A 12,342-nucleotide genomic window follows, 5' to 3' on the forward strand; every position below is an offset into this window, starting at 1 on the left:
CAGCTGTCCTCTTTCTCCTCTGCGTCGTTCGGACAAACCACCCACCTCTCACGCTGAGAGACAATCATCTAGTATTTAATCAAACATTTTTTCACCGAACTGATACAGATAATACATGATGTGCTGAAAGTAAAGCCAGTATGACTGACAAAAGGTGCTTTATTTTCTCATTTATTATCAGGATGATTTTACTGCATAAAAAAAGCATATCTAAAATATACAGAGAGAACAGCCGTTGATTAGCAATATAATCAATAAATAAAAAAATCACAACTATAAACATCGTATTTCAAGTTTTGTCTTGCATATATATACACACAAACTCTGGGCAGCAGTTTATTGCCCTGTGGAATGAGTCTCAGAGAAATGGGGTTTAGGTGACGAACGACCAGCAGCATGTTTGAAATACCAATCTGCCGTCCTTTAAAGTCATCAGGGAGAGGAGAGGACAGAGAGCAGGTCCGCCACAAAAGGTTAGCTAGTTCATACTGGATTCTGCTTTTAGCCAAAGCATAGAGAAAGCAAACATGAGCTGTGAAAGTCACATAAAGTAGTTTAAGGGTGGGAGGGCTGGAGAGTCCTGTTAGTCCTCTGACAGCAGCCTGTGGAAGTGATCCTTCCTTTTCTTCAGCACCTCCCGAAAATCCTCCTGAAATAACACAACAGCAGATTTTCGGACTGAATGATAAAGCCAGGGGAGGAAAGACAGCAGATCTGCTGCTGCAGATAACCAGCTGTTTTATTCACCACCGACTGTAGCATCAACTGGCCGCACTGATCAGCACTGAAGAACAAAACTGATACACAGTATCGTTCATACCTCGAAAAGTAGTCCTCACACAGTGATGAAACAAATCCAAACACTTTTACACGTTAATGGACTGACTTCTAAATTCTGAACACATCCAGATACTCCAGCTCAGGATGTTTTCTAACACCGTTGACCGATTTGATACCAGAGCTGCCTTTCTCCAAAATATTTCATCTGTCTGGCTACAGCTAATGATTCTTTTTGTGATTCATTCACCTGCTGGTTATTTTGCTTGAGCTATCGATTTGTGAGTATGTTTGAGCTGCAAAATTGTGTTGATTAAGTGATCAGAAAATAAATCAGCAACTGTTTCCATCCTTTCATCAAAAAAAAAATCACAATCACAAGATCATAGCAGTCCAAAGCGGTTTTTTTTACCATCATGTAAAACCAAGAAGAGCTGAAAATTCTAACATTTTACAAGTAGGAACCATCAAAAGGTTGACACCTTCAAAAAAAAAATAAAAAAAAAGAAAAAAAACTTATGCAAACAATTGAATTGTGTTGTGGCATAAATTAGTTGACACAGCAACTAATTTATGCCACAACACAAATGTGTTATAATCACAGAAGCAAATAATATGACAGACTTACCGCTGCAGACATTTTCTCCATGTAGGGGACGAGTTTCAGGAGTTCTCTGTCCTCCGACTGCCCGGCCCAGCTCTTGATGGGAATCGTGTTCATTAGCTACCAAAAAAACCCCAAAAAACAATATTAAATGTTAAAAAACATTCTTGCATTTGCTTTCTTTGTGTTGTTACAATTGTTAGATGATACTACTCAAACAAACCAAAGGTGGAAAATGTGACAAAAAAAAAAAAAAAATAGCCACCAGCCCTGCCCATTAAAAGCAATGAAAATGACTATTAGATTTTAAACTGGCATGTTTACATCACAGTGCTTACATGGTACGGGTATGTGTGGGGTGCATTGTCCAAAACGACCGTCTTGGCGAGATCCCTCCCGAGAATGCTGAGATCTTTGATGTAGTGACCCAGAACGCAGGCACAGTCATCCTGATAGAGACGATGTCTTCAAGAGAATCAAACAGGTGAAAGAGTTACACCTGTTACTGTGAACCAAGTGTGTCAGCATGTAACGTGCAGGTTGTTGATGTTTGCAGCTCTTAAGATGACACAGAATGTCCATACAGTTAGTGAGCACTTTATTAGGCACACATTTAACTGTTATAAAGCTTATAATGTTCACTTTTTCTGAAAACACAAAAAGTGTGACTAAAATAAAGCAATTCAGCTTCTTAATTGTGATGCAAGTACTGGAAATGAATCTTCCGCAACTCAAACGGTTAACACAGACAAGCAAACACAGGCTAACCTCTTTTATCTAGTTTTATCTCCAGTAAAACACTGAAAACAGGGTTTTGTTTACCTCAGTGGGTCACTGTCATCCTTATGAATCTAGTATTCTGGAGCCAAACACTGAGTTAATCTGTTTGCACAGACTATTCCTCCCAGTAACTTAACTACTAGTGCAGACATTGCCTTATTAAGCTAGAATTGATTGAATTAATTTTAATTTTAGTTGTTTTTTGTCTCTACCAGCTCTTGAGGGAAATATCTGTCACTGCATTTGTTCAATACTTCACTGTGTTCACCAGCTCGTCTCTAACTGCGTCTGCTCTTTGGTGCTGAGCAGGTAGTATACACTGAGTTTTAAGAGCCTTTTCTCTTAAAACAGCTTCCTGTGGTGGCTTTATAGTGAGTTTGAGCTCATTGTTTAGCTGTTTGGTCCACAACTTTACTGCTTTGGTTCACTCTCACCACTCATAGTGCAGTTTTCTGCCACAGCAGGTAGACATTTTCAGCGAAAAATCTTTAAAAACCCACTGACACAGCCTGTTCAGCAGCAAACAAGCAGAGAAGACACAGTTAGCAACTAGCTGGCTTTTCCTCTGCTGCCTACTGCAGCCAAAAACACTTCGCCATGCTATGCAAGCTGAGGGTCAGACAGCTAAACAATGGGTTAACAGCAGATCTCGGTGATATTTATCTGTAGCTTCATCACTACAAGTGAGCCCTAAAAGATTGTCATGTGATACATTGCCATTTTAAAAATATGAAGTATAGCTGCTTTAAATGAGTAGAGGTTTGAAGAATATTTTGTGATACTGAACTGTATAAAGTAGTCCGGCATCTTTCAGTGTGGGAATTTTGCACACAGTGTCACCTTTTACTGAATTTGATGAAGAACTTGAGTCACATCTGTGGGTCTTCCAACAATTTAACTCTTAATCTGATTTTATGTTGATTATCTGTTCATTTTTACCTCCCCCCTTTTATGTAACAATAACCACCAAAGCACAAGAGGAAAACTAATCTCTACTGTCCTCACCAGATAAAAACCCATCTGCACTCATTGTAATTCACTTCAATACACTCACAGTCAGCTAAATCCCACACCCTGCTCAATGAGAGCATCACAGAGTAACCATCTAATGGTTCGACCACAGACAGACCACGTAACATTCCCGAGCAGCATCCAGAGGTCGGTGTGTAGGTCATAGACAGGTCAGCAGCTGGCTAACACTCTCAGAGTCAGAGTCAGACAAACCTGACAGAGTGCACGTCTCTGCGGTCCAGCAAAGAGTTTATAAAACACAAGTGGAGGCAGATCTTATACATACCGAAACAGTTTCCTCTGCGGGTCCAGAACGTCCAGTATCTTTTCAGCATATTCCTTCTTTGCACATGTGTAAACAAACAGCTGGAACAGACACAAACAGCAGCTGGAACCGATTCTGCACAAACCAGGACTAAACGGGCATCAGGACTTCATGATAAATGTTTTTTTTCATTTTGTTTATTTTCATATACAAAGAAAAATAAAAGTGGAAATAAACTGGTTTAGATGAATTAAATTAAAATAAAGGGGAAGGTATGATTCAGTTCATCAGACAAGCCTACAATATTTAAAGTTCAAGTTTTGCAGAAAAAGCATTACCTAGTTCACTAAAAACAAACAGACTGTAGACGGTGATCATCTGGAGCCAACTGCACCAATAAACAACCAGACAATTTCATTTTATATGGGATTAACTCATTCATAAACACATACCTCATAGATTTTTGCCATGGACTGCAGGAACTCTTTAACATGTGGTCGTAGGACCATATACACCTGTTGATAACGGGAGCAGAGAGGATGACAGATTAAATATCAAGTTTATACATTTTTAGTTATCTCACACTGTCAAACTAATAGTTATTAGATCTGAAATTATGAAACTGGCTTTTATGCAATTTACAGCAGCGCTGAAACATAAACAGTTTGATGTTTGGGCTAAAACATCAAACATCAAAAAGTTAAAACTGATTACTGAAATAAGACAGACGGTTGAGATGATTCTGACTGTAGCCACAATGTGCCACCAGTGTGTTATTGTTAATTCTGTTATTTCTCCCCATTAGTACTAGATTTACTCATGTTTCCTGTTGTCCCTCACTGAAGAGGACAAACACACTGAAGTGAATCGTCCATGTGTTCACTTTTTTCACCATTTGGAATCATCTGCTCGGTGTGCTTCAGATTCAAACGCACGCTGAGAGATCACCTTGTACTGATTGTCCTGGAAGGCTGTGTTGAAGGTGTACTCTGCATCCTCGATCACATTCAGAGAGCTGAACATCAGGGTCTCCTCCTAGAAAAACACAGATCAATGTCTCTTAGTTTATTTCAGTACTAAAACCCCAGCCATGTCCAATTATGGGGGCAATCATAACGGTGCAGTCACTGCTTCAGCTAGCCACATTTAAGCCACAAGGAGAAATAAAGTTCCAGATTGGCACATCATAGTTTGAGCCACAAAAACAAAACATCTGAACCAAAATAAATAAATAAAAATGACATTTACGACAGATGGAGAAGAGGAAAAAAAACCCTGCTGTGTTCGAGTCTAGCTCAGGAAAACAACACACAGCTACAGCAACAAGTTTATGACATATTACACACAGACTCCTGAGGCGCAGCAAAATCAATTTGCAATCTGGACGGCGGTGTTATCGCTGACACCATCAGCTCAGCTCTGGTAATTACACTTCAGCACAACTTCACTTTACTGAATTTTGATTACAAAATCATCTCAACTATCCCGATAGACTTTTAGGACAGAAAAAAAGAAGACCCAATTAACACTGAAATACAGTCAAAACAAACTCTCTCTGTCCAATCCATCACGGAAATCCAACATTAATACTTAATTTAATAATAATGCTGCTGCCTCTGTTCATTTTTATTAACAGCTGGGCTGCTAGCTGCTAAGATATCCACACAAATTGCCAAATAAATATGCACTATTTGGAAACATCAACATAGCTGAACTCTCAGTGATCACTTTCATTGATTAAAATGCCACTGTTTGCTCTTTATCATTCACACCAGCATTTCAACAGCTGCATCATACAACTACATTCTGCCAACAAAAGACCCTAACCCAAATCAAACACTGGCTCGAAAGGGCTGTTCAAATGTCTGCATTGGCCACTGTAGTTCTCCTACATGCTTGGCACACAAGCAGTTTTTAGTTTTCTGTGTCTTTACTCAATGTCCACTGTAACATCAGCAAAAAGGTTTGACAAAGAAAGTTTAACTTCTGCAGCCTCAACTCTAGATGCCACTAAATCCTACACAGTTGACCTTTATGAAGAGAAGCTAAGAAAAAAGATATAATAACAGACTTTGAGTTGAGAAAAAAATGGTCACGTTACAGTTGCATGTTGGCTTTTTGTGTGTCTGAACTGTTGTCCCCATGTGCGACAGCAGAAGGCTCTGGAGGATTAAACTCACCAGGTCGACCACCAGTGTGGCCTCTGGAGTGCTTCTGGTCTTGGGGGGAATGTCTCTGAGTTGGGGTAGGGAATGTTGAGACTGTGACGGTATGTTTTTGATGAATGTGGAGCTGGAAAAGAAAAGAAACAAAGATAAAACTCCTATTACTAACAACAGGAAGGTTACGTACACATGGACATGAAACAGTAATTCAGTCAGTCGTCTAACAAGTCTGTTAACTTCAAAGATGTGCAAAATTGTATAAGGTACATCCAGCAGAGGCACAGGGTGCATATCTGAGAGAGGCTTTACACGTACGGATTGAAGATGTCATCATCCTCTTCTCCAGCCAGGAGGTCAATGGAGCCAAAACCAAATACACCTTGTTCTGGGCTCATCAATACGCTGGTTCCAGTACCAGGACGCTTCATATCTGAAAAGAAAAAAAGGTAAGCAACACAAGTCTTTTCATCTCTGAGAAACCAGGAAACTTAATAGATGCTTTATTATTTGTGCCAAAAACATAATTTTACTAAAGCAAAAAAAAAAATTCCCACCTTAGTATATATACAGTTACTTTTCTTTAAAATTTGTGGCTGCATCTTATCACAGCATGGGTGCAATTTAAGCCTTCTCTTAAGATCTGAATTTCAACAAAACATTGAGTCCTCTACCAATAAAATAAATATAAACAGTCAGCTCACCACATCGATGGCTGCTGAGCGGTTAAATGAGCTCAAATTATCTTTTTCTATTTAAATCACCTTGGGTGGGAATTTGCCACAAGCCACCAGAAAGAGGCTGGTACATTTATACTGTGGGTAGTCAGTGAGTTCATTCCACCAGGTTCTTTTGTCATAAGAAAAGAAAACAGCCCTCAAAAGGATGAGTGGAAATCTCACAAAGTAAAAGTATGTAGTACATTTTTCATGTATTCATGTAAGTCCAGTCTGTTTAAGGTCAGCCAGTATCGGACCGAGCGTTGCAGTGACAGCAGCTGTACTCACTCTCTTTGGTTGGTGTAAGGAAACGAACGATGGGTGAGTAGATGTTCCTGGCTGTTGTATTGCGAGGAGACACTGGGTCAATTTCTGACAAGATACGCTCATGGTGGCGCATGATGGGCCTGATCGGAGTCTTGAAGGCCAAATCTAGTTCACAAGGAGACAATCAGTCAGAAAAAACAATCATTAGAGGAGGGAACAGTGTAATGGAAACAAAACACAAAAAATATAAAAAGCATCATTAAGAACAACTGATAGCTGCCAAACATACCTGTTTCTCTGTCGTCAACAGCAAAGGCTCTCTTCCTTGCTCGTCCACGAGGCAGTGGTCGTCTTGTCATTGTGGGAATTTCGTCATCTGAGTGGTGGGAATTATCGTCCACTGTCTCGTCATCCTACAGTTTAAATAAAAAATTAATTAATGAAAACTATAAAGCATCATTGTATGTGCTCAGGCCAAACACCATAAATGTTGCCCCAAGAGGTCTTCTATCAAGCACAACACTGCCCAATGGCATTGTACTGTTCCACTACAACTGAGGGAATAATGAGGGTAAGTTATTCTTACCATTCAGACAATTTTGCATAATGATTTGTGAACAATTATCTATTCATTAAAAAACACCCAACTATTTATGTTACTGAAGTTGAAAACATGCACCCAAAATACCTTAATAAACTTTAAAGAAGCTGGAACGCTACACTTACTCACTACCTCAATACATGCTCTTTGTTGCATGGACTTTGTGCAACATTGTGCTATCGACTGAGCCTTTGAACAGACAAACACCAAAATGAGTGCTTTGCTGTATGATTGTGCTATTATTCAAGTGCAAAACAGACACAAAAAGACAACAAGCTCAACTACAAGAAAGCAGAACTCTTTCCAACTTGAAATGTGTGCAGTAAATTGCACAAGTACACATGCATAGCAATATATATATATATATATATATATATATATATATATATATATATATATATATATATATATATATACCTGTGCAATTCTGCTACAAGATTATGCATCACATTGTTGTTTTGGGAAGTTCTGTTTGCATTACCAAGCAACTGACACTGTACCTCAGTCCTGCACTATATGGTGTGTATCAGTTGCATTTTACATTATTTTTCTTTCATTCTGCAACAGTCACACCAAAGAAAATGCCAACATGTGGGCCATTGACATAATGACTCAAGAGAGCCAGCATACATTGCTAGAGTCCTGTTTGTAAACAGTCTGCATGCATGTGTCCGGTGACCTACTTTTGCTGAGACCCTCTCTCATGCAACTAGGTTGTTTAATCCTCTGCTGCAGCATCACAGTCTCAGAGCTGCATATCTGAACCTTTTGCGAAAGCATCACATGGGAAGACATTAGTGATGTCTCTATGTTGTAGACGTCAAGCATCTATTGAGGAAATTGCAGCCAACTGCTGAATAGATATTTGCTTTGTCCACTACATTTTGCTCCTTCAAAACTGGAAGGACTGTATGTGTACAATGTTTATTTTATGTGGAGAAAAGCACATTCAAATGAATCCAAAAGGCGGCATTTAGCCCTTTGAAACCTGAATGCCGACAGTTTTTCTTGTGCTGCATTTAGTTCTCTATTTCAAGAGAATGTACACCTTTGAAACCTGGACAAAAAGGTTTAATTCTCTTCAAAACACATAAGAAAAGACAATGGGCAAATTGCAAGAAATTGGTAGTGTGACAAGAAAACAGCCTAAAAAATATATTTAAAAAAAATTCCCCCATTTATTATAAGCACCATTCTTTCAGGTCATTTAGTCTTTGTTTGTTTATTTACTTTTTTGTGCTAATTTCAGGTAATTTTCTTGCAACTTTCCTTTTTGCCTTTTTTGTCATTTCTTACGTTGCTCACTGCCTTTCTCGTATGTTGTTGTGAGAAATCAAGCCGATTTGCTCAGATTTCAAAGGGTTAAACGCACAGGCATTGTTCATTTCAAGCACAATGTGATCAATTTAAGTGATAGAGTGCCAACACACGATAATCCATGAAATGTTGATCAGATCCTGTCCATCGTAGTTACATCGGATTATTTATTTATTTATTTTTTAAACGCAACAAAATGGCAACCGATGCTATGAACGCAACATGATCTCAAGGAAGGGATGATTATTTTGGCAGGACTGATTAGCGCTAGTTTGCTTTTAGTGTAACCAAAACACGCCAACTGTGTCCATCACCTCTTCTTGCATTATTTAGTGCTGACGCTCGCTACTTTAACATCACATAGCAGTTTGCCTGTAAACCACGAATTTATTTGAAAAACTTTAGCGACTGCACGAGAAGTTAGTTGAGAAGCAGACTTGAAAGCTTGGTTAACATCAGTAATGCAGGGATGAAAGGCCAGCAGTCGACCAGATGCTGCTCCGGGCTTCAATACAACAGCTAGCTAACGTTAGCAGAGAACGCTCGCTAATATAGCTAACGTTAGCTAACTACCTAGCATTAACTGTTAGAGCACCGAAACAGTTACTTATACAATTCAATACGGTGCCTTAGCGTCAACTAACACGGTGTTATTTGGTGAAATTAATGTCTGTGTTGCTATTACAAGGTTACAGGCTGATAAAATAACCGTAGAGAAAGGTAATGTGTTACCTTGGTCTGAAGGGGGCTTTCCGTCCCAGATAAGCGCGTACCTCTCGGCGTCGCTTTGTTGGACCTTCGGCGGTTGCTCCCCGGCGTCTCCGAGCAATATGCAACGGTTCTTTGAGACCGAAGTCTCATTTTCGCTTCTCCAATCGTAACTTTTTAGCATTCACACACAAACTCCACAGTGAGTCCGATGCCTTGTTCTTATTTTTCCCTCGGTACAGTGTCTGAGAGTCGCTGTAGCTCCGCCCCGCTGGTTGGCGTGTCTTCTCGAATCATTCAGTGTGTTTAAATCTGCCGGGGTGCGATAGGTTCTCCACTGCGGACACTCTGACTGGGCGGTGCTTCAGAAAGCTCCAGCTTTAACGTGAGACGCAAGTCACGTTGCAGGCTGGCGAGCGACGGGTCATCATCTAGATCAATACAGAAACTGCTGTTTTACAGGCAAATTTCCCCCCAAATACATAAATTATATTAGTGAAGATATGCTGCCGGTTCAAAATAGAGGATAAAACAGTAGCACTTAACGCAAACGAAAGCATTTCCAGTCAGAAGCCCTATTATTTTATTTATTTATTTATTTTACTTTTTTTTTGCACATTCTTGGGCCATATTTTGTTAAGTGGCTCAATACTGAAAGCATTCAAACCAATGTCTTTATGCTTCAAGGGATTAACCGTATTGGGGGGGGGGCAACAATTCAGATAATTTAGCAATTTAGCAGCTGTGGAAATTAACTATATGTGGGCTACATTTACTCAAATACAGTACTTAAGTCCAACTTTGAGGTACTTCAAGACTACTCAGGTATTTCCATTTTCTTTTACTTAATACTCCCAATCAACTACATTTCAGAGGCAAACATTAAACTTTGAAATCAATAACGGTTAAAGACAATTAGGCCTCATGGAATGCATCAATGGCGTAGCCTATATAAGCCATATGACTTCAGGTTCACAGTGTAACTGAATTCCACATTATGCCAATGAAGACGTCAGATGTTTTGGCACTCTTAGCTAGAGCTTCAACGATAAATTGAATAACTGATTAGTTGTCAAATATCAAATTAATCACAAAATAATTTGATAATCAACTTAGTGAGCCATTTTTTAAGGAAAAAAGTAAAAATTCTCTGGCTCCAGCATTAGTTATCTTAGGCTTTGAGAAGCAATGATTGACATTTTTCACCTTTTTAAAAAAATTTTTTACATGTAGGCCAAACAACTAATCAATTAATTAAGAAAATAAGGGGCAGATTGATTGACAATGAAAATAGTTATTTACAGCCCTATAGTTAACTAAAATAGTTTGTTAAAAGACCTAGATGGATCTTTAAGTGCCTTTTGGTGCCAGCATCAATGTTACTGAGTAAATGTTGAACACACTTAAATACTCTGTTTAGCTAGCCAATTAAAAAGAGAAGAATGCATATTGTTTACTAATTTATCTTAGAATACACAAAGAAAACACTCCAAACTCTGGTGACATTTAAGAAAGATGATATTTTATTCATTTCAGATTCAAAATAAAAGTATTCACACAAACACATATTGAGTAAATAGGCAAGATTAGCTCTTCACCCTTCAAAAACAAAGAAAAGAAAAAAAAAAAAAAAAAAACAGTTGCATTGCCCACTGCCACTTCACTGTTACCGTGATTACCGGGAAACATCCCATTCATCAAAAAAGACTAAAAAATGACTCACAGTACCAACAGTGGTACTATAAGTAGCACTTGTAGAGCTAGAGGTTCCCTGTTGATGCTCAAATAAACTACATGGCAGAAGTGTTACGAACCTGTAACACAGAGAGAGAGACAGAGAGACAGAGAGAGACACCCCAGAGTCCAAAACAAACCTCTCAGTCACCTACCAGGGTGATACAAATATCTGCTGAGAGTAATTCACTGTGTTCCCAGCAAAAAATAATGATATAAATACACCTCAATACAATATACTGGTATATTGGAGCTCATTTCAGACCCTGGTGCCCACTTTAACGCCCTCTTTGTGTACCCACCAAAACTGTAACCTGAATTGTGTTAAATGCATCAAACTGGAGGTAGAGGTAGATTTTCCTGAGAAGCTGTATGAGACAAGAGCTTTGTTTCAAATCTGAAGTTAACGTGAAGACACGTGAAGTCCACAAGTACATCACATGCCTCCCTAAAATCATCATCACATTAATCATCATGTCACTAATAAATTTGCTCTAAGTGTAATCTCTGTGTGCCAGGGTTGCTACAGCATTTCCATTTTTAAAAAAGCATAGAAAGAGCAAAAACAACAACAAAAAAAAGAACATGATATAATGCATAGCCCCCAAAAGCCATACTTCAGAAATATTCTATTTAATGAATCTTAGTAATACAGATTAATACAACAATTGTCACAGCAGAAGGCATCTTGTTATTTTTCACTTTCCTTGTCCACAGTCCCCCTGATGGAGGTAAAGTCAGTGGTGAAGTTCAGTCAAAAGCCCCGAAACCCCACATGCACCTTAACTCGTAAATGTTCCAGCAGGATTTCCATGTCGGCAACATGTGGGAACAGGAGTCAATTTTCCATGCAAGACACTCTGGATCTAGTAAGGTTTCAGAAGGTTCTTTAGCTACGGCTCTGGTGGGAGTAAAAGCAGCAATATTTCAAGGTAAAATACTTGAAAGTTATGACATAGAGCGAGCGAGCAAACCACAAGAGAATCTGAAGGCCCTGAAAGGTACATTTACAACCTTATGTTGTGAGGGAATCAAACTGTAAGACAAACAAAATGTGTTTTGCATTATGAATGTGAAAAAAAAATCTGCCTTTTCTTTTTATTAACACACCTCACATAAAATTTTAACAAGTGGATAAATGCTGGAGACAGTGTGGACAGACAGATGTCAATCACATGTATAAAAATACAAACATTCTGGGACAGGGTTATTCAGATTTTTGAGATTTTACAAGATTTCCAGAGACACCTGAACTGTGTACCAGACCCAATGACATAATTCAAAAGAAGGATATCTATCGCTTCAAAATCCTGATACTTGCATGTAAAAAGGCAGGACAGAGACTGACAATGCAAAAAAAGTAAGCTCCATGGAAAAACTGACTCATCATCTCATGA

The 12,342-nt window shown here is 38.8% G+C and overlaps 1 protein-coding gene across 1 annotated transcript; it reads right to left on the reverse strand.

Annotated features, from left to right (window-relative positions):
- Positions 1-139: 139 nt before the first annotated feature.
- On the reverse strand, positions 140-9,476 carry ctdspl3 (CTD (carboxy-terminal domain, RNA polymerase II, polypeptide A) small phosphatase like 3). Its single transcript, XM_042483289.1, has 11 exons — positions 9,236-9,476; positions 6,875-6,998; positions 6,607-6,750; positions 5,918-6,032; positions 5,618-5,729; positions 4,386-4,472; positions 3,890-3,952; positions 3,459-3,538; positions 1,720-1,846; positions 1,406-1,501; positions 140-649 (listed from the first exon to the last, which is right to left on the reverse strand). The coding sequence occupies exons 1-11, from the start codon at positions 9,362-9,364 to the stop codon at positions 584-586; spliced, it is 1,143 nt and encodes a 380-aa protein (XP_042339223.1). The 5' UTR covers positions 9,365-9,476; the 3' UTR covers positions 140-583.
- Positions 9,477-12,342: the final 2,866 nt, after the last annotated feature.

This window comes from Plectropomus leopardus, chromosome 3 (genome assembly GCF_008729295.1).
Source record: "Plectropomus leopardus isolate mb chromosome 3, YSFRI_Pleo_2.0, whole genome shotgun sequence".
Taxonomy (NCBI): domain Eukaryota; kingdom Metazoa; phylum Chordata; class Actinopteri; order Perciformes; family Serranidae; genus Plectropomus; species Plectropomus leopardus.

Bases quoted from the DNA above. Each gene is read 5' to 3' on its own strand.
- ctdspl3 (XM_042483289.1), bottom strand. From the start codon at position 9,364: ATGAGACTTCGGTCTCAAAGAACCGTTGCATATTGCTCGGAGACGCCG. The intron at 3,539-3,889 runs GTATGTGTTTAT...TGTCTGTTCCAG, and splicing joins CCATGGCAAAAATCTATGAG to CTGTTTGTTTACACATGTGC. The intron at 1,847-3,458 runs GTATGTATAAGA...ATTCTCTTGAAG, and splicing joins CCGCAGAGGAAACTGTTTCG to ACATCGTCTCTATCAGGATG.